This window comes from Suillus subaureus (genome assembly GCF_016647635.1).
Source record: "Suillus subaureus strain MN1 chromosome Unknown BJ212scaffold_11, whole genome shotgun sequence".
Taxonomy (NCBI): domain Eukaryota; kingdom Fungi; phylum Basidiomycota; class Agaricomycetes; order Boletales; family Suillaceae; genus Suillus; species Suillus subaureus.
This window is the reverse complement of record NW_024538567.1, coordinates 454,838-477,786: the sequence shown is the minus strand read 5'-3', so window position 1 is coordinate 477,786 and position 22,949 is coordinate 454,838. Positions and strand designations below refer to the sequence as shown.

Below are 22,949 nucleotides of genomic sequence, written 5' to 3'. Positions count from 1 at the left end.
TTATGAGTTATATCTAGTGAATAAAGACAGGGGTGGGACCAAACAAGCTAGAAGAGAATGTATTCAAATACTTTTGTTAGCTTGTAGTGAAAGGAAATAAAACTATGATACTCACATCTCAGTCTTGATACAAGGACTGAGATGTTCCTACAACTGGCAAGGATTTTTTATCAGACAGGTAGAATAGGAAGAGAAAACAAAATATATATCTGAGACCTTTGGGGACATGCAGAACATTGGCCAATAAGATAATGAGTGACATTGCACTCATACCTAGTCCAACACTTCTGCTTCCTCTGACTCCAACATTATAGTTCTATGGCCCCTATATAGCCAGGTATAGCTTGAAATGGGATTGATGTTGGTCATCTATGATGGCAGAATATAGTTGCCATAACACTATATGGCACAATAGCACACTATATATTGCTATATAGCCATACCCCATTTTCCTGATGGTAGGGTATGTTAAGAATAACACCATATTTCATGATATTTAACCAGTTCAAATGGTATAACAAAATTGGTTCTATTCTTATGAATTATACTATAATCCAACATTATAAATGGTTTGACCCATGATCAGAAAACATGAATATCATAGGATAATAGTGACACAACAGCAAGCAAAAGCAGCAACAAGGAAGGCAAGCAAAGGACATGCAAGATCAGAGAATCTGACAATGAAATGAAATGATGAACAACAATGAGCATATGACAAGGAGGGTGACAGTACAGGAAATAAGCATGAGAGGGCACTAGTGCCATCAATAACCCTCTGGACAACACAATGATTTATATTAGAATCAAGAAGGCTACAGATAAGGATTGGCTGCATGGGTATCAAGAGCTCTACCCACACTTGTACCCAGTAAAAGTGATGTCAAATGGTAGTTTCTATGTAACAATGAGAGATGTAGAGACTGGTATTAATTACATCAAGAAATTGAAAATAGGGAGTGCAAATAGCTTCATGGCATGAGTGAGAGTGAGAGTGGGTCAGGAATGAAGAGATGAGTGTGGGTGGAGACTGGGTGATGCTATATGCAATGGATAGTTTGAGTGGATTGGAAGTTGACTTGAAAACTATGATATTTTAGCAGGGCTCACAAAACATGACTTAAAGAATGCACTGAAGAAATCATGATATGCCCTTTCATGATATGCTCTTCTTCTTTACCTTAACTTGCTTGTGACTCTTGACAGATGCTGCAGAGCAACAACACAGCCAGAGCATCATTAGTACTATCAGCCAAGCTAGCCAAATGACAAGAACAAGTGCTGACTGAGAGTGGGGCACAGCCAGAGCACCATCAGCATAGAGTAAGCAAGCCAACAGAAAAGAACATGCACTGTCTGAGATTGGGATGCAGCCAGACAACTATCAGCATCAGGTGAATGAACATGAATACACACAGTGATGCACTCTCTGAGAGCAGGACACAGTCAGAGGACAGACCAGTGGGTAACACATCTAAGTATGAGACCAGTAGATACTGAGGGATCAAGTACTTATATATATTGCAAAACTTATTGCTAATGATCCCAACACATCTATTGGGTCAATGAACAGATCCCAATATAACTCAGAGTAACACACAACCAATTCACAGTAAAATACTTATATGTTTTGTCTACCATTGATTTAACAAAAAGTGTTTGAACAAGTGTTCATTATTCAGAGCTACCACCATTTGTACATACCTGTGTGGACAAATAGTACCCAACTTGAGAGCTTAAACCTTGACCAGTTAAAATTGAAGTTGTCTGAGCATCACCAGTGTAATATGCATAGTTTTTCAGCTCAAGCTGAAGCTGAAGTGAGAGGGCTGCAATATGCTTTAAAACTTTAGATGAATGCAAGAGTAAATATCTGAAAACACAATGAAATACTGGACCCTGTTTCATATTTTATGTTCAGGCAAAACATATAAATAGTAGGAATAGGCAGTATTGCATGGAGTAGATGCTGATTATAAAGTTACCATCAGGGAAAGAGTGAGATATTTGTGTAAACTAGTGGAAATAGTAGAAAATATATCTGCAGGCAATCAAATTTTTGATTTGCCAGGTGAGTCTGTGGGTGGCTCAAAAGCTTTGGAGAGGTCACAACAGAGTACAATGGGATAAGAGAGTGAAAATATTATCATGGCAAGACTTTCAAGAAAGGAAACAAATGCTTATAAACTTTGGAGGCAACAAGAGGGCACAGTGTGACATGCAAAGCTTGTGAGGACTCCAAGAAGGCATAGGACTCAGAAATGCCATGACAAGTGGCATAGTGCAGCAGGTGCAGGTGCAGGAAGCTAGTAGTACTGGTAGCAGCATTTAGGAGGAGGCAGGATAATGCTGAAAAGAAAAGAATCATTAGACTTTAGAATAGGCAGGAGGTTTACTAAATAGATGATAAATGGCTGGATGGCTAGATGGATATGGGCCCAATAGCCTATAGGCAAGCAAGGTACATCAAAAGGAAGTTGTTTGATGTTCCAAATGAGTATGATTCCCATGAGAGAATACAGTATGTGGAAGCCTAATTGCATGTAGGGAAGTGATGCATCACCCATCAGCATCATTGATTCTCCAGAAAACATCCACTGCTCAGGACAACCCTTAGACATTTTTGTGATGACATTCTGGCATGCATAGAGGCTCAGACACACACTTTAAATATCAAACATGTTATTTGCTTGCAGTACAAATAAATTCAGATTGACTTCTGCCAATAATACTGATGGTAGGTAGGACAACTTAAGAGACAAATTGTAATGTTCACAGAAATCTGATGATGGGTCCAGCAAGCACACTCTTCATTCAGCATGTCTCAGCACACTTCCTCTATGACCCCAAGAACATTATCTTCTGGCAAAAAATATCATAAGATCATGGCTAGATAGAAATGTACATATTAAATAGTATGTTCTTGGGGCTAGATATGGTGTTCAGATGGGGAGAATGAAGCTAGGAGAGGGAGAAAGGGAAGAAGAATAGCTCTGATATCAGTAAATGATCTGAAGATATGAAAGGAAGGGTAGAATTGATAGAAGGCACCTAGGTTGCCAAAAATGCGAAAAGCCAAGTGAGAGAATGAAGGGTGACAGATATAATGTGTTCCCTCTGTCCCACAAAGAATGACAAATGTTCCCTGTTCCCTTGTGCCCTTCCTAACCAAATAAAGACATGGTGTTCCCTTTTTCCCACAGAATATTGATCTTGGCGTTCCTCTGTTCTCTTTACTACCTAAATTAAGATGTTTCATCCAGAGAAAATCTATGGGACCATAGATACTTTATCCCAATAGATAGAAAGCTAACTGGCTAGGGTGGTGTTTTTATTGCTATTGTGGTCTTTCTTGTTTTTGTTTGTTTCATCTTTGCTTGACTTTTGTTGTTTTATTGCTATCGTAGTCTTGGTTGTCCTGGTCCTTGTCTTTGGCAACATGTTGGCTAAGGTCAGATCCTCATGATGTCTTGGGTTCATTTTGCTTGATTTTTACTGTTTTTGTGCTGCTTTTTGTGCTGTGGCTCTCCTGGTTTTGATGAAAAATCATGTCAAGATATGCATATGCTATCATCTCCCTCGTCGTGACTATCAATCATGCTCTTATGATGGAGTGGTGCTGGATTTGGTGGCTTGCTGTGTCTATTCAATTTTGAGCATTGCGCATGACTGGTACCCCTGCCAGTTATGAGACATGCATTTATAGCATGTGCATATGCTATTTTCTCTGTTGTTGTGACTTGAGCACTCTGTGTCTTTTTGATGAGAGATGGTATTAGTGTATGTGTATGCTATTATCTCTGTTGTGATGACTATCATGATCCTGGTCTTTTTGATTGGAAATGGTGTCAGCATGTGTGTATGAGATTATCTGTGTGGTGGTGACTATTGTGATCTTTGCTCTTTTGTTTTGTTTATTGATGAGATGGTGTTAGCATATGTGTACACTATTTTCTCCATTGTCTTGGGGTGCATTTTCTTGATTGACTGGTGGTGTTGCTGTTGTATTGCTTTGAGGGATTTGCCTTGTCCTTGTCCTGTGTCTTGATTTGATTTGTGGAGTGTCTTTGATTTTGTAGTGTTGTTTATCATACCCATGTCTTTGTGCTTGTCTGGGGGGTGATGCATTGGCTGAGGACAGAGTCTCATTTTGACTTGACTTTATTTTGCTTGATATTTGGATTTTATTGCAGTTTTATTGCTCGACCTTGCTTGATTTGGGCTGTTTTGTTGCTGTTGTGGTCTTGGGCACTGCTTGTTGTTTGGGTTTCATAGTGCTTGTTGTCTTTGCTTTATTTTGCTTTATTTTCTGTTATTCTGCCTTGCTTTACTTTGACTTTTCTATTGATGTGACTCACATTTCAACTTCATTGCACTGTCTCTCTTAGGATGGTATGCAATATTGTCCATGCTGCCCAAAGATCACTCATCAATTGCACATGATATATTGACTATGGTATATGTCTATTTGAATGTTGCATATCACTGGTACTCCAACTAGTCTCATGACATCCATGTACATATATATACTTCATTTGTCCTTTATAGCCCTTGTTCTGAATTTGGTCATTATCTGAAGTGGACTCTGCATTGGAGTTGTTCCACATCATGCATTGTATCTGTTTTGGAATGTACACTTTAAACTGAGCAATTGAGCTGTAACTTCAGCAACCATACTTACAACACTCCTGCACGCTCAATTCACCATTCATATACCTAGATTCACCATAGATAGACCAAGCAATTTGGTTATATACCCTCCTTCACCTTCATGTCCCTTCACATGTGCCTTGGTATCTATTTTGAATGCCCTGGTCTCTGCTTCATGAAAGGCATTGTGATCCAGAAGTGTATGCTTCTTGGTTGATCACTGTTGACCCTCATACATAATCTTTCCATCAGACACATTAGGTATACATATTATTTACATAGTGCACAGCAGTACCATCATACAACATCTACAATCAAATTTTACTATGGGACTCACAGGGTCCATTCTTTGTCACTGTACTACACACAACATTAACAAGAGTCACAGCAACAACAAGCATGGTGTCACAATGATGTGTAGAGGTGCGTGCCATTGGGAGTTCTGGTGGGAAGAGGCAGCATATGCTACACATCTGGAAGGCACTAAGCACAAATGCAACTACCATCCAGAGTTTACTCACTGGTTAGGCTCATCCCATGTCGTGACATGATGTGCATCATAGCCAACTTTCATGACAAGATTTTCCAATGGTCAATCATGCTTTATAGACACATTGTCAACTGTTGTCTGTAAGTCAGGCATCACTGTCAATGAATTTTCAGCAGCAGCACATGGCAGCTCAATGGCAGCTGGACATCAAGTGCTGTTGCTGGGCAGTGATATCCCATTTCATCTCATGGTAAAGGTAGACGTGAACAATGGTTCTGAACTCAAATCAGTATGTCATGAGAAGGCTTGGCATTGAATTCAGTTTTTGCATGGTTGTAGCCATCAAAAATTAGTTGTAACAGGTGGATTGGAGGCTGCATGTTGAATAAATCAAAAGAGAGCACTTTCAATTGTCGCTCCTCTACCTGATGTGAGATGAATTGAACATGGTTGAACCACAAAAATGTCACCTGGCACCAATGAATCAAACCCACCCAGACAGATGGACAGGAGTGACATGGGAGGAAGAGAGACTGCAGTAGGAATGGACAGATGGCAGTGAGACTGCCAAACACATAAAAAGTGAGGGTGATGGAGTGACACATCATGTGGCATGGCAGTGGAACCAAATACATTGTAAGACATGGACAGAAATGAGGGACAGATGACAGGACATGCATTGCAGTCAGATATGGACTGCACTGACATCCTGATGGCAGAAACAGATTAATTGCACCCAGAGATGGGCAGTAGTATGAGTCATAAAGCAGTAAATGTATTGCAGTAATGTATGGAGAGCACTGAGACATGGATGGTACTAATACACTGGGAGATGGATGTGAGAGCTGGATGGCAGGAGGAGATGGATGGAACTAAGATGAAGATAACAGTCAAAGATGGATGGTGGTCAGATATCAATGGCATCAAGGGATGGATGGCAGTGAGAGATGGACAACACTAAGAGACAGAGGGTACTCAGATAAGGATGGCAGTGAGAGGTGGATGGCACTAAGCAAGTGTGGGATGTACTAATAATGTTGCAAATCAATGATCAGGACTTCCTGTTGATTTCAACTACTGGCAAGCCACAACAAGCAAAGTTTGGGTCATAGGTTGAGAATGGGCAGCGAGTTTCTTTGTCTGCGATAATGTAATAGGACCACATGTGCACATGGAGCAAATTCATTTGTAGTGTGACCCATGTGCAGTAAGAAACTGTAATATAAGATGAGAACTAGAATGGACTTGGATGCAAAGTTGGAATGAAAGACTTAGCAAAAACAATGGACATGCTAAAAACAAGAAAAAACAAACCACACAACAATGTTCCAGTTATAAAGTCCACCAAAGGACTGTGTGAATGTGTCAGAAATACAACCAAACATGCCACAATTGGATGTTGTCCATCATCCATCCATCATCTGTCCATCACAAATCCATCACTTGTCTCAACTTTGCCAAATATATTTGTCTCTGAATAATAATCCCTCGCCATATAATGCCACCAATCACTAGATTACAGGTTGCCAAAGTGCACACTCTCAAAAAACAATTGTCTCAAAATGTGAGAGCTGAGTGATTGGTGAGTACTATTTTATTCTTATATGTGTTTCTGACATTCCAGAAGAACAATCACTTGAGGACAGTCTATGGTGATGCACCATTCTGCAGTACCTGCAGCAGCCTCCATGCAATTGCTATGCTGCCAGTGCTCATCGACAAAGCACGCCAACCAGAGGTCATAAATCAACCTGAGCCAAACATACCTGATATAGTGAGTGTCGCATCAAATTTTTATGAATGGTACCTACTAATACATGGCACAGATTGTGCAACCAGATGCCAAAGGCCACTTGCAGGTGCCTCCAACTGATGTAAAATTAGATACAGTCAAAGAAGAGCAGCTAGAACAGACAATTGCCAGGGTGGAGGAGGGAAATCATTCACAGAGGGTGAAATCAGAGTCAATGGTAAAAGAGATGGGTTTATTAGCAGCTATGATCAAGACTGAAGAAGATTAGGAGATGGATAGAAATTCACACTTGTCTTGTCCTTTCAATGTTTATATCAGATTACCTGCTGTGATCTTGTATCAATAATATATTGTGTCCTTGACACTGTATTTATGTTTTATTCCCTCCTGCATCATCTCATTTTCATATGTTACCATTGAATAATATGACTCTCAAAGTACAAAGGAGAGCAGAATTTTTATGGGTACATATTCAAGATCTGGACACCTATTTACATAAAACAGGAGTCTAGATTAATGATGGCATGGGTTCCTGGTAAGTCAATCCTGTTGCATCCATTTCTCGAACCAGGTCTGATCAATAGTGTGCAGTTGTCATAAATAGATGGGATCCCTCATACCTTGGTCTCTTCATTAGTTGGTCCATATGGAGCACCTCCCTGTATTGTTCCTGACACCTGAACCATTGAGTCATCTGAGATGGGCTAAGGAGCAGGCATGAAGTTCTGTGAATGTGGACAATAATAGAAATGAATGGACCTCCATTTATCAGCAATGCATACTATACTCACCTCAGTTGTACCTTCAGTGTGTCCTGTCAACACATATGGCATGCTATTACACACCTGGTGGGACACATGTGTGGTAAGAGGTCCTGGGGTTGACCTTATGATGGGGCTTGACTGTCTAACAGATCTCTGGTCTACCACACATTTAGATCACTTGCTAGGTCCTCTTTCCCCTTCTCCCTGAGGTAGAGGAGTCAGCATCTGCAATAATAAGGTCACTCAGTTGTGACTTACCTTCAGGAGGGACATTGTGCGTGATTCTACTCACTTCTGTTGTCCCTCCACTGCAACATCTTTGCATAACCTTTCTAGGTCTTTGATTGTGCTGTAATTTGTGTTCATTATCAGTGGGCCAGAGCATACCATGTGAGTGTCTTCATCAGTGCTTTGATTGATATCATGGTCAACAATGAAGATTTCACAATCCTTGCCTATAGCTCTATCATCCTGTAAAAACTCAACATCTTCATCATTAAGAATGATAATATCATCATCATCAGACTCCTCCAACTGCTTCGATCTCAGTCTTGGCAAATTATTGTTACAGTGCCCCACCTTTTTTCCCATCATCACTGCGGACTCCTATATTGCTGTACTTCTAACACTTCCTTTTCACTGTGCTGTTTCCTCATGGTCTCCTTTATCTCTGACTTATACCCTATTTTCCCATGAACCTTCCATTTCTAGTACTAGTTACCCTTTGCCCAGCTTGGTCTGTGCATGATTCCTTTATGTATATAAACCCTAGCTACCACTTGTATTCTCTCTAACTTGAATCTACTTGGTTCTCTCTGATAACTTGAACTCTAGCTCCTTGGGAAGGAGGCTAGCCATTGTCTCATTTGAACTCTAGATCCTGCGGGAGTCTAGACGATTGCTCCTGAGAGAGGCATTGACTCAATAAGGCTTAGTCCTTGATCGACCCTGATCTTGATTCCTTTATTGGAACGACGCTCTATCCAAGTTCATAACAATTATCAGTGGCACAGACGATGGAGCTACTGTTGGACAATAGGAAAATGTCATCATCAAGGGAGTCTTCTGGCTGTTTTGATCTCAGTCACAGCAATGGGTCCACATCATCAACTGTGGAGCTACTTGCTGATAATAGATTTGTCTCCAGGGCGGCCTTCCCCAGTGCATGGAAAAGATGGACGAGGTGGTAAGGACTGTGCTCCATGTGAGCTAATGCAATGTAAAATCATTCAAGCCCAAGGGCCTCAAAATATGAATCATGCTGTCTGAATGAGGCCTCCTCTGGGCTCTGCAACATGAGTTGTTCATCAAAGTCCACAGCTAATGGAACACCAGTGAGGATGCAATACTCCTTGACCGACCAGATCAACATATTGTTGGCAACAGTCATCCCATCTGCGAAGAGTGTGGCTCATCATAGAATCTCCTGGTTACTGATCCTTCAGAGTGGGTTGATAATTGGTATGGGAGACTGCAGAAGAATCAGATATTATTGTGGTTGGAGGAAATGACACCTCTCACACTGTTTCTCTCCACTGGCACATCATCATTCACTTCCCTCACCCTGGATATAACTGACTTGGAAGTCTCTTGGATGCTTGCATTTCCAACTGTTGTTCTTGACTTTTTGCCTCCATCCTTCTGAACATGATGCTGACCTGCCTCTAGACGAGTTTCCATTGTCAATGTCTGGGATTTTGATGTTCACATATGCCTAGGTTGTGTTCCAATGCTCTTGTCCTTCTCAATCGATATTGTCAGGGTACCAAACTGTTTGACAGTCTGATTGACAGTGGTTGTGCAGTGCTGTGTTGATTTTGCCATTGCATCCGACAAAGTTGACTGTGATGGTACGTCTTCTATGTCCACCTGTATGGGTGCCTTTTCCTTTCCCTTTCTCATCGGAGCTCTGGTCTCTGTCACAGTGTCCTCCTTCTTGCAGTTCTTCATCTTAGCCATAGCTGGCAGCCTGATTACCAACCTCTCCTGAGTTTCTGAAGGTCCCAGATCTGGAATGGCCTGACCATGCAATACCAAGTCTTTGGATGTGCACCAAGCTATCATACTTTTTTCAAGATATCTATCAACCATGCTGAGAGAAGCATCAGAATGCTTGACAGACATGAAACCACAAAAATCTTCAACCTCGCCGCATAGCAGCACATGAAAGGCTGAGGGAACAGTGACTGGTGACAGATGTCAGAAACATCCATCACAGAAATTGTACTCATGTATGGCTAGCTCTGGGATGCTCATTCCAGTAAGAAAGTCCATCCATGTCACATTGAACCTCCTTTCCATCTTGTGACGATTCGATTCCATGAATGTTTGACCTGATAACAATAATGCATAATGGAAATCAAGGTGTGCTGATCTCTCTAATCCAATCAAATGATCATTCCTGGAAGCCTCTGTCTCTTCTTTAAATGTGCACATCACATCCTTGAGGTAGGCCAGTATACTTGTGTACAGCTGTAGATCTTGTGGGTCAACATGGCCCTTGTCCACTTCTACCACATATTTGGTCACAATCTCAACATATTTGAGCCATTGGTGGTGCACTGCCTGAAATGCATTACTGCACAGTCATGATATTGGACACTACATATCCTATGTTCAGAATCAACATGCCTAGCTGAAAGTCTCCTTACAATACAATCATTCTCCTTGAATATGATAACCAATAAATCTTGAGGAACCATGGGAGCAAGTGTGATCTTCATTTTGCAAAGAGTGCTCCACTCTTCAGCTGATCGTTGAATGTTTTTGAGAATGACAGGGTCTGATAACAGATAATGTATTGACATGGTTGCAACTGGTACTGAAGACAGCATAGCTGAGAGAGGATGATTTATCTCTCACAGTTCAGAATCTGACCTTATAAGATGCTCTCCACAGCTGGACAGAGGGGACCTGCAAGCACTTACAATTGGATGTTCCAGGACATTTTCCAGCATATACCAGCCATGTCATTCCCTTCCATATCAGGCATGATAGAGTATACAGGTAAGTTGTCTTCTGCCAATGTCATGTAAATCATTACCATATCCTATGCAAGATGTCAATCACCCAGGATACTGATTATAATTCAAGTGATATCTAGATTCAGATGCAAAAGTACAATCAGTGTGATTTTTATTGAATTTTGTATGTGAACAATGATGTCCATGATGAGATACAGTGGAAGAAACAACATCCATCAGAAGGACAGAAAAATGCAAGTAAGACTTTTGATAGATATCAAGACTAAACAAACACACACAATTCCTGCAAGGAATAATAAGCCTATGTATGCATCATATGGGATCATCACACCCATTCTGTTTGGTGATGTCCTGGATATTGATGTTGATGATTCAAATCCTACACCTGATTCTTTGAGTTCCAAGTAATTGCAGTACTTCATCCAGATAACATGTATGTCATGCATTGACTTCAAATACATAACCCACACAGCAAGGTGTAATGCATGCAGAGGAGGGGAAGATCATGGAACAGCAGTACAATTGGCGATAAACTGGGAGCCAAAGTTTGAGGTGATTGAGGGGTAGTTGTCATGTCTGAAAACAATAATACATGTGTGGCTTTGCTGGTTTATATATGAGATCAATCAATAGATGGTATGATTGCATCTCATGGATTACCCATCATGACTGTATCCCTTCCAGTCCACATTCAGCTGAAGATATTGACATGTGACCTCTAATTTGATGGTATCATGTCAGACACATTTTCCAATAGTCGATAGAACATATTGCATAAAACCAGTAGACTACTACATGTGATTGGAACCACAAATATAAATGTTCACTCCCCCTGATTCCCAATTTGTATATTACTGTTACGAATCCATAATATCTGTGATCAAAATGTCTCCAGCCAGTCCTAATAAATGGCACATTAGGACTCAGGCTGCCATATGACAATCATACCTGGGCTGCAGTAGATAGTGGTCCTGTGGTGATGGTATGGGCATTGTCTCCCTGACTAGACTGCTGAGTAGTGGATACCTCACTCTGATGAGTGACATGTGAGCCCTCCTTAGCCACTTCAATTTGAGGAGGCCCTGCATTGATGGGGTTATGAGGGATGGACTGTACACATGACATAGAGGAAAGAGGCTTTGAACACTTTCTATTGCTTTGCCTGTTGCGAGTCTGGTATGATTGTTCAGTGAGATTTATGTTTGACTTCTCAAGAGACATTAGTGATACCATTTGGGGAGACAGAGCTAGAGAGCCTGTGTGCTTCCTTTTCCCATTGCCTTCTGTGCCATCCCTCAGGTTCCTGTTGTCATCTGCACTGTCTCCATCATTGACTGCCACCATTTCCATCTCATTAGCAGATACATTCAAAATGTCAGTGTTCATGCAATCCCCATGATCATTCATTGCATTTTGTGATACACCATCACCTTCAATCATGTAGCTGCTAATGACCAGATGATCAATGGGGGCTTGTTGTCCTTGAAAATGGGAAATCTTGCTCATACCATGCATGTTCTCAGATATGGATCCATCATTTTCATTGGCATCACATGAAGACTCTCCTGCATTACTACCATCATTGTCATCCTTATCAGGTGTTGACTCATTGTTAAGAACCATGTTGCTCAAGGGGGAGAGAGACTGACTCAAAGGGGCTTGGCCTCAGCTTGTATGCTGTGCCCCTTACCTGAGTATGTGCCCTTCATTTCGTATGAGGTCTGATGATGGTCCGATGAAGTCCAGAGGACTTCCGGAGGCTGGCTACTCTGCTGGAGAGTGCTAGGGGACTTCCGGAGGAGCGCAGGAAATGTCCGGAGGAGCGTGGGAGAGTTCCAGAGGAACACAGGAAGTGCTCAGGAGAGTTCCCACTGCAAGGTAATACTTCTACAGGAAACAGGGTGGAAGGATAGGAGGTCCAAAGGTCCAGAAGGAATAGGGGCTACATCGGACGAAGTTTGATGTAGAAACAAACAGAGGTAGACTACCCTAAGGTAGAGTTGGAGAGACAGGGATTGGACCTAAGTCCGGAAAGAGGGTAAGTGCTGGAAAGGCAGAGCTCCGGCCTAGGGAATCAATCCCTAGGCCTGATGGGTAGGACAGACTTAGCTGGACCAAAGTCTGAGAAAGGATTGGGCAAGTCTAAGTTGATATTCAAACTAAGGAACTACAGGAGTATCTACAGGGGTTATATACTGAACAGTATCTGAGGGGATCAGTAAGCAATGGAGCAAGGCTATGTACGAGCATGTGGAAACACATTAGTAAGTAAGATGGAACATAAGTAAATGAACTCGGAGATGAAGACTCATACAAGGATCAATAAGCAAGACAGAACAAGAGGTAACCGAAAGCCGGAAAGCAGAGAATGCCTAAATGGGGATAGGCGCAGGATATCAGACAGAGGGTGGGAATAGGTCCAGAGCTAATATCCAGAAGTCCGGAGATCTGGGGATCCAGAAGACAAGGTGGATACAGGACCAGGATATGAGAAGGTGGATAGAGTCCAGAATCCGAGATGAGGTGAAGTCTGAATGTTTTGCTGGATGGAGTGTACATAGGGTGGATGGGACAGGGGGTTATGGTTCAGGCTAGCAGTGGAGATCCAATGGTCTGGAGCTCAGGGGTAAATCCGGAGCATAGTCGATCCTGCTGAGGTGTGGAGCACACAGCGGAAGGGGATCTGGGAATGAGTTGGATATGAAGGATTTCAGGATTGCATGATGAGCATCATCCTGTAAGTCACAGAACTACTCACTGCCAATGTGTTCTGGACAAGGTGTTGGCTGTTCTTTGTGCTTTTATCCTCTTGTATTGATGTTCTCTGATCCTTCTAAATGATTTAGCATGTTGAATTCTAGGCTGCCATAGGTACCTACTTTGTGCATGTTATGGACAACATCTTTACCCTTTGTGCTCTTTGCAGGGCTCTGGTCAATCCATGATTACATACATATTTCAGAACAATACCTGTCATATGTTTAATACACTCACCTCCTGCACGGTACAAGTGGCCTGCTTTTCCTTCTCCTTGCCAGTTTGTTCCTGCTGTTCTCCACCCTCAGGCTGAAACAACATGTTCTTTGCAGCCCATGCAGCTTCCCAATCCTTGATAAATCTCTCAATCATATGGAATGACTCCTTTGTATGGCTGATGCTGGGGAAATTGTCCAGACCACACATGTTCTTGTCCTTGCCACAGATCAATTCATGATATGCATTCTCGTTTCTATCCACTTATATAATGAATGATGAGTATGGTGGTCATGGACAGATGAGTGGCAATCTACTCATGCTTCCGGACATCTGTCACTTCCACATGCTCTACAAAGTTATTCCATGTGACATTGAACCTCTTTTTCACCTTCTGCACATTTTGATCATTGAAAGTGCCACCTGTTAGTACCATTGCCATATAGAACTCCAAGTGGGCTGAACAAAATTTCAGTGTATATCCCTCATCCTCCCACTCCTCCTTGAATGCAAGTATGATGTCTCTCAAGTACACAGCCATGCTCTCATACAGCTGTAAATCTCCTGGATCCATGTGATCCTCCATCACTTTTGGTTCACTGTTTTGAAGCATCTTCACATAGACACCATGTTGGTGCAAGAGTACAAGTAGTGGGTATGCACAGTTGGAAGGAACAGTCAGCTATATATATGTGTATCGTCAGCATCTACAGTCATTGAAGTGGGATTGCTGATGCTTGAACTGTTTAAATCCCACTGGACATTTAGTTTTTGCTTGATTAATTGATATTGGATAACTGGCATCGAGCAAATCATCTTGCATGCTTCTTCAGATCATGTAATCTTCTCAATGAGAATGGGCTTCAACATCAGATATATCTTCATTGCCATGATTGTACAGTGCTACTGTGATAGTGAGGCTTTACAGCATAACTCAGTGTGATCAGTGCTCGGATATCAAGAGTCTGGGGTGTCTAAATGTATGAATGCAAACCATTTACAGAACTTGCCGTGGCATGCACCACTCATGGACACTGCATATATCTGGATTATCTAATGTCATCCCACACATGCAGTCAGACTTCAGCCTTTCAAACTCCAGGACTGTGCTCTAACCATCAATTGCAGCCACAACATTGTACATTAGAATCTAGATACAATTAACAACCAATGGGTAACTTCTTTAGAACTATAGGCCCTGCTGGGTTACCATGAGTGAAGTGAAGTACAGTACTCTACTCAGATAGTGAACCTGAAAACCAGCTGCCTGGTTTGGCAGGTCTGATGTTCCCTCCCATCAATTGAACCTGACAAGTGAAAACAAACCAGACTCAGTTGCTGAGCAGGACAATAGTAAAATCTTGTTCATCGGAGATTTGGCTTGCAGTATATCAACATGTTCTACACCTTAGCAAAGATAATGGACAATGTGCATGTACATCAGGGTTGGACAATGAAGCTGCAAGGAAAGTTGACACAGATCACAGCAGTGAGTAACAAATGGCCAGGTGCGAATGATTTGCTAAGCAGTAGATCGCAGAATGGAACAATGTGAATGGGACACATGACAAAACCACGACTAACTTTCAATTTAGTCCAAATAATTAAGATGATTCACACCATTGGAAGGCTATGTATGGGATGATCTTGGATGTGCATTAATGTTATTTTTGGAGCTAGCTGATGAAAAGGCCAGATTTCATGAGCCTAACCACAGTAAGTCCATCCCCATCAGTTATGAAACAGCAAGATAAATTAACCACATCATGCAAAACACCACCACTGCTTCACAAGGACAACACTTGTCAATAGAGTGGAGGAAGGCTTGATTTCATCCCACAATTGCTGTTATCTTGAACTTTGTGGAAGGAGACACTCGTCAACTCTCAGACAATCTATTCTTTGTGGAAGTCTCCACATTTTTGAGACTTGTGCGCTGAATTTCTCAACAATTGTTTGACCATTTCTCTCACTGTAATTGGGTGACAACCCTTGAATTTTCAAGACTCATTAAGCGTCATCAGGAAAATCTTTCTTGTATAAATCTGAAGATCACATTGTTCCTGCATTCAGCAAATACTGCTCAACTGTGTATCCACAGTAATCAGGCAAGTTGCATGTCAATCTGAACATTCTGACATGCTGGAGTATCACAACCCTTCTTATTTTAAATAGATGGCGCATGATCTTTTTTCACACAGTGTCAGTGCACAAAAGAGAGAAGGAGAATGACTTATAGTGAGTTTTCATTATATGTTGGGTAAGTACACCACTTTACAACAGACTGAAGCTCTAGCATGACATTTTTGATGCTATAAACACTGAGCGTCTATCCACTGTCAAGACAGACGTTTCACATGAAATGTCATCATCTCTGAATCATGGACTTGACCACCTGAGCAACTGTGCTCAGTTGTCTTGGCACAAAGTATGATGTGGATGCGTTCATGTCACCAGGATTGTGAGGTTTATGTGATATAGGGTGAGTCTCTTTTTATTTACAACTAAAACACTTGTCAATATTGATTTTCATGTGTGATTTCAGGGTTCAGCATTCTCAAGGGAATGATTTGCATAGAATATGTGCTTCTGAGTTTTTCTGAACATTGACAATTACTCATTGCATGTTTTATGCCCAACATCATGTAGAACTATGCAGTTGTTTGTATCAATCTGCCTCTGTATATATATTCATGAAGTTATGCAGGCTGTGGTTCTACAATGTGTAGCAGCTGTCACTATGTTTCAGTGGCTTAGTGCATGTTTTATGTTCCATACCTGGGCACTTCTCATTAGGACCTCAGATCCCATGGTCTACATCACAACAACACTTAATATACTGTCCTGCTTCTGTGTCCCATATGCTGATGGAATATAATGGCTGACAACCAAAAGAAGAAACCTCCTAGGATGGTCATGGTGATTATGCATGGAACTGTCATGATTAATGAATGACCTGGGGTTGTGAATATTCCTGCAAGAAAGCTGAGAGTAGATAAAGCTACACTGGTGGCTTATGATTAGTCTATGGAGTGAGACCACATCAAACAAGCTTCTAGCAGACCATAGTAGTTTAAAAATTGATGATGATGACCTTATCCATGACCCTATGAGTTAATACAAAACTTTAACTGCATTGGTCATAAACAACCTACACAAGATGCTCTATATCCTTCCTATGATTATTATGGGTAGGTTCTATTTATTTCACCATATAAGTGGGCAAAGCAGACGTACCACAAAATGCTACTCCTTGCTCAGTCATGAAATCATTGGACAACAGATGAGATCCTACACCATTCCATTCAAAAACAAAACCATCATATTCAAGTGACATACCAAATCTGATGATACAAGATATTATTTTCTCCATCTGCTCATTATTCTGAAACAATAAAGCTGCTGTCGATTGTTCTAAGGTCAGTCCTTCTACAATGTATGTTTAATTCAGTTCCATGGTGTATGCAGAACCATATTTTACCTGCTGAAAACCATTCCAACTGAGCTTGTAGCTCATTTGCATCAGAAGGCCTCATTTTGTAATGACATGGAAAGAAATCGACATGCTTCCTAATTTATATGCATGTCAACATCCAAGTGGTGTTATTTCATGGACCAATATTTCTTACCAAAATTGTGCTTCAAGCTCAAGACCTACATATTTGAGTTGAACATTGTAGTGTGCATTGGTAAGATGTTGTAGCTTACATTTATGGTTTCACTCACATGTGAACACACTCCTGAAAAAGCAGACTTGCATCAAATGCATCAAACCAAGCAATGACATGCTGCTTTGTGTCTGCACAGTAATATTCATAGTGATCACTGTCCTGCTTTGTAATAGGTTCAACAACCAGGAACCACATATCTTCTCACAGTTTTCTGCATGCTGCATGTATCCAATTATCAAGGTTCTGCAGTTGATTGTGTGAGTACCTCCTTATGTCAGCTGCCATATACATCTTCTGTGCAACGTAAGAGACATTGAGTTAAATATGATCATGTGTTACTTACTGTCTTGCAGGAAAAATAGTACATGACACCCAATGGGTACATGATTCCTTCCCAATCACCACACATCTCATCCCTGTTTGATCAGCAGCTTCAGTCAGTTTCCATTGAATTATGTAATACTGATCCCATACTGGAATGCATCAACTTGTTTTGACTGAATGCTATAATCGGCACCCAACAAAGGATCACTAGGAAGGAGGTGAGGTTATAGAATGCACCTAAGAAATCAATCAATCACCTAACTGTATCACTGCTTTTGAGTACCATTGCCACTCCAATGGCCATGAAGGTATGCTGCAACTTAGTAGATATTGATCTACATCTATTTGAACCATGTCTCAGTGCCAGCAACATTAACATGATGCATCTCCAGTCAATCTTCAGTTGGTTATAATTTGATTTCTGATATATCCTCTGCATCACTGGAGTTTCCAACCTCTCCTAAATATTGATAACCCCAATGTGAATGCAACATGCGGTCATGTGACATTTCCATGCTGCAAAGGCAGTTAACTTCATGGTGTACAGTTCAGCCAACAATTACATTAATTCAACAAAGAAAGAGAAGAGGTGAGGAATCACACAAGGAGAACAGCAAAAACAATTCATTGGTAGCAGTTACAGTAAGAAAACATGTGTCTAGACCTAGTACATATTGAAATCGAACTAGCCTAATGGATCTATGAAGAACATATATCTACTTTGGTATTGCAATATCATGATCTGATTTATGTGTGATGAACACCAGACACATGCTCTGCACTTGGGTGCACCATTCTGTCTGGTATCAGAATCAACGATGGCGATGGCAGGTGATGTTGCAAGATGTCTGGAATGCAGATCAGATTTGGATTTGGGAAAGTGACCTTGTGGGTGTGTCTGGGGTGTTGGAGGTGCCTGGAGGCTTGATGCAGGGAATGTGGTATGTGCATCATGTCAAGAGTGTTTCTTAATTATGTTTGTATGGCATTTCTCTTGTTGTATTCACTCCAAAAATATGTTGCCATAATGGAGCACTGTATAACCAAGTCAACATGCTGAATTGAAAATTGCAAGTTGAGTGTAATTATGGAAGGCTGTAGAAAGAGATTGATCTGCTCACATAAAATTTTTGGCACACTGATGTGTGTTGCACCATCATAAAACTTTGTAGGAGGTGTGAGCCATAATTTATTGTATGTGGGAATTAGATGCACTTGTGGTGAGTGAGTTGGATGAAAATTAGTAGAGGATACTGAAAGCTAAAACATAATCATATGCAGCCCATCAGCTGAAGGATGTATGCCATGGATGGTGAGGGACACATCATGGTTCAAATTTGGTTCAATTTCATGTGGGAAGATACAAAATTGCTGGCTTGGAATGTTCACCTACTGATTAGCTCCCCATATCGGCCAGTCACTTGGCAAATCATCCAAAACCTTACCAAACAAGAGCTAGGTATGGTGATGTATTCAATGTATTTGATGTAAATATAGTGAATGGAAACATCTGTTAATCTGCCTAACTGTCATGTAAGCACCATTCATCAAGCCCAGTGAGAACTTGTTGTGCTCAGATTGGGCTGTCTATGTTGAAATGTGGATTACCCTTTTGGTCATGTGATGGAATGTGCTTGGATGAGCTCATTTGTGATTTGATAATGAAAAACACTTGCAACACCCTGAAACGCCTCACGTTTGCATGTTATCTTCAACTGCAAAGTGCTGGATTTACAAAAGGCTAACTGTGTATGCATATGCACTCTGCATATTCACAACTCCACACTTCTTTGCTCAATGTCGACAATTGTTCTTTTTTGGGGCAAAGTTTATCAGATTGCACAATATGCCGCATCTCTGAAGTTTATAAAAAGTATTTGCCCCAACATTTGAAGCCCCTCCTTTCTTCTTCTCCACCATCTTTCTGCTGCTGTCAACAGCCCTCTGCATATCCATAAGTTTATTCTCCTTGTGTGTTGGCTAGTGGGCTGACAACAAGTAAGTCACAATTTCCCTGTCTTGTCCTGGTTCAAGTAGTGGGAGGTACACAATTTTGCTGCCTTGTGTGCATATATTCAACAGATGAGTTCAATGCCTACTATGGGACATTGATATCAGATCATCTTGGGAAAAATCATCTACTCTGAGTCTTATATGTGCTGACCAACTCTTATTTGCTCAATTTTGAGAAATACAACAAGGAAGCCAAGAATTTGGTATGTTGTATCCACTCAGTTGTCTATGATACTAATTAAAGTTTTTGCAGGTGTCCAATGACATGTGGAATGAGACTGTCAGTGAGGGCCAAATCTATCAGCCTGTCACAGCATCAGCCATCTTGTGCTTCCTCAACCTGTCTCGATTCTGCTACCAGCACCTACCACACCTTTATTGCTGTGTTATCTACTTCCTATTTTTGATCTCCTCCACTGTCTGCTCTTGACATGTTGTCAATCCACTCTGTTTTCTACTTCCTTTTTGCTCAGCTCTCAATGTTTGCACCCACTCTGCTGTCTTTTTCCTTTCTGCTTGGCTCTGAATGTGTTTTCAAGGTATACTCCACCTGTTTCACATCAGTTTCCCTGGATTTCCAGCTGCTTTTGTATACCAGTTGTATTCTGCATAATACCTACCAAGCAATCAAAGCATATTTAATACTATTTAAGCACATTCTGGGAGGACAACACGAGTGTGTGTGGATATGCAATGGACCTGCCTTTGATCCCGCACCCCTGGCTGGTGTCCTGAGACTGTGCTGCTTGCAGACAAAATCTGGAAGGGAATTGTGACCTTCTACTCAGTCATGAACCTCAGCTTCATATTGACATCACTTTACAGAGCACACATGTCAGATACAAGGGTACATCCAAGACACATCATGCCATAGAGGCACTGTGCCAAGTGCCTGAAAAAGCAATCAAGATTCCTGCACACAGTGTATATCATCAATTATAGACAAAGGAAGTCATGGACTCATTGATTGCATTGTGGTTGGCATTAGTGCAATAGCTAATAGCACATGGAAAAGAATTATACAGTATCAACAATTCCTGCACAAAATGTACATCACTTCAAGAAGAAGCTTCAGGGATGATTGCTCGTGTAAGGGTCTGATGTAGTATACAAGATAGAATGATACAGTCTCAAGGGCATGTCTAAGACACATCATGCCATGGAGGCACTGTCCTGAGTGACTGCACAAGTGATCAACAATCCTCACACAAAATGTGCATCACTTCTAGCAGAGGCAGCTTCAGTGATGATCACTCATGTAAGGGTCTGATGTGAGAGACAAGATAGAAGGATACAGTCTCAAGGGCATGTCTAAGACATATCATGCCATGAAGACATTATCCCCAGTGACTGCGCAAGTGATCAACCATCCCTGCACAAAATGTACATCACTGTGAAAAAGCCACATAACTTCTTAACAAAGCAAATGATGTTAACTGTAATGGGCGAGAAAATGTGGCGCTTAATAGCAACTTGGAGTCACATGACCTTCCAACAGGGTAAAGTAAGCAGTAATGTGTATGTAATCAAAGGCAAACAATTATTGAATATTAAATATTAAATCCTAGCAAGTAAGAACCTGCTGTGACAAGGCAGAATCTGTTGAGATGTGAATTATGGTATTAGTACTATGTCAGGATGAGCTCCTTCCATATCTCTTTGACATTACTGTAACAAAGTACAAACTTTGCATCACTGAGTACAACCTCTGTCTCAGAAAGTCCATTAAGTTTGTCATTAGTATTGCGGGCTATAAAGCACAACGGACCCCAAGGCTACATATATTGTTGGGGCCAAATTGCTGTTGCTCCACCTTTCTTCCTCCCTACCATCTCCCCGCCTCTATTCACAAGCACCCTTCTGTTGTCTGTCATCTGCACAGCATAAATAACCCAAATCCAACTATTGTGTGCTAAGTGTTGTCCTTGAATCCTCACCACAAAGTAGTGGATCCTCAGAGTGCTTCTTGTCATGGTAAGCATGTTGTACAGCCAAGGAATGAAGCTGAGCTGACATGCTTACTGTGTGCCTGCTATGATTGTTGGTTCTGTAAGATGCTGAATGGTAGTGAATATGATATTATGTCGGTTCTGTTTTTACCTGTACTAACAGAGGCTATAGTAATTTACTGTCACTTGCATCTCACAATGCAATACCACATTTAACAAAATCGTGATTGATGATTGCTTTCTAATACATGGACTACTGTATGTAATGAAATCTTGAGAACATCAGAGCAAAGAAATGCCAGCTTGCAGAATCACTGTTTCCCCCTCATGATCCCCCCAACCCATTTGAAATCCCTGCAAAGTCACCAGTGTTGTTTTATGACAGTTGTGCAGCACTTGGTGCACAGAGGCCATTGAGTTGGGGGTGATGCAAACCATCAATGGAGATCTTGTGCAGTATACAGTGGCTCAAAAAACTGTCCACATGTTTTGACATTTTTCACTATCTATGATATTGTGTGAGAACGAACAAATGCCTCAAGGACATGCTTATACCACATTGTAGTATGGCTTTATGGCTTCAGGGCTCTCATTTGAGCCCTACACCGTGGGAATCGGTGGAGATATGGTGGAGATACAAGGCTCACAAAATGGTGACTCATGCAGACAGTTTTTTGACTCAAGTATTTTACAATAATAACCAGGTATTCTAGTATTTTGTATGACCTCCCTTGGCTTTAATTACTGCCTCTATCCTTCTAGGCATACTCTCAATTAATTTCTGGCAATCCTCAGCTGTGATCTTCCCCCATTCCACTGCTACTCTCTCCCAAAGCTCCCATACTCCTTTAGGGGGGTTTTCATAGGCTTGAAGCTTTTTCTTAAGTGTTCCCCAGAGATGTTCAATGACATTGACATCAGGAGACTGTGCTGGCCAGTCAAGAACATTGATGTTATGTTCTTCAAACCATTCCTTAGCTCTTCTGGATGTGTGCTTGGGATCATTATCCTGTTGGAAAATGATATCTTCTTCATCAATCCCTGATTCTGCCAAGCTAGGCAGCAAGTGGTCATTTAAAATGTCCACATACTGCTCAGCATTCATCTTCCCCTCAACCTCAGCAAGCATTCCCACACCATTCCATCCCATACAGCCCCATACCATTAAAGAACCTCCTCCAAACATGACAGTCCCATTAACCTCTCTGTCTGTTAGGCCATCTCCCTTTTTTTTTTCCATACATATACCTTCCCATCTGACCCAATCCTATTGATTTTGGTCTCATCTGACCATATAACATGCTTCCAGTCCTCTACAGTCCAGTGTTGATGAGCTAAGGCAAAGGCTAGTCTTCTCTGCCTATGTTTGATGGAGAGA

At 41.3% G+C, this 22,949-nt stretch overlaps 5 protein-coding genes across 5 annotated transcripts; all 5 read right to left on the bottom strand.

Annotated features, from left to right (window-relative positions):
• Positions 1-7,433: 7,433 nt before the first annotated feature.
• Positions 7,434-8,251, bottom strand: BJ212DRAFT_1298654 (uncharacterized protein; the record flags this gene model as incomplete). Its single annotated transcript, XM_041332723.1, has 6 exons — positions 7,434-7,466; positions 7,514-7,597; positions 7,685-7,707; positions 7,739-7,795; positions 7,916-8,006; positions 8,045-8,251. The coding sequence occupies 6 exons, from the start codon at positions 8,249-8,251 to the stop codon at positions 7,434-7,436; spliced, it is 495 nt and encodes a 164-aa protein (XP_041194447.1).
• A 1,110-nt stretch (positions 8,252-9,361) lies between these two features.
• BJ212DRAFT_1298653 (uncharacterized protein) lies at positions 9,362-10,649 on the bottom strand (the record flags this gene model as incomplete). Its single annotated transcript, XM_041332722.1, has 4 exons — positions 9,362-9,843; positions 9,865-9,990; positions 10,120-10,235; positions 10,585-10,649. 4 exons carry the CDS (start codon positions 10,647-10,649, stop codon positions 9,362-9,364), a joined length of 789 nt encoding a protein of 262 aa, XP_041194446.1.
• An 872-nt stretch (positions 10,650-11,521) lies between these two features.
• On the bottom strand, positions 11,522-12,156 carry BJ212DRAFT_1298652 (uncharacterized protein; the record flags this gene model as incomplete). The annotated part of the gene is made up of 3 exons (XM_041332721.1): positions 11,522-11,542; positions 11,590-11,751; positions 11,872-12,156. 3 exons carry the CDS (start codon positions 12,154-12,156, stop codon positions 11,522-11,524), a joined length of 468 nt encoding a protein of 155 aa, XP_041194445.1.
• Positions 12,157-13,351: 1,195 nt separating this feature from the next.
• Positions 13,352-14,188, bottom strand: BJ212DRAFT_1479578 (uncharacterized protein; the record flags this gene model as incomplete). Its single annotated transcript, XM_041339911.1, has 4 exons — positions 13,352-13,471; positions 13,521-13,571; positions 13,636-13,870; positions 13,932-14,188. The coding sequence occupies 4 exons, from the start codon at positions 14,186-14,188 to the stop codon at positions 13,352-13,354; spliced, it is 663 nt and encodes a 220-aa protein (XP_041194444.1).
• A 2,695-nt stretch (positions 14,189-16,883) lies between these two features.
• Positions 16,884-17,913, bottom strand: BJ212DRAFT_1298650 (uncharacterized protein; the record flags this gene model as incomplete). Its single annotated transcript, XM_041332720.1, has 8 exons — positions 16,884-16,905; positions 16,954-16,987; positions 17,096-17,184; positions 17,244-17,268; positions 17,341-17,503; positions 17,629-17,701; positions 17,760-17,816; positions 17,867-17,913. The coding sequence occupies 8 exons, from the start codon at positions 17,911-17,913 to the stop codon at positions 16,884-16,886; spliced, it is 510 nt and encodes a 169-aa protein (XP_041194443.1).
• Positions 17,914-22,949: the final 5,036 nt, after the last annotated feature.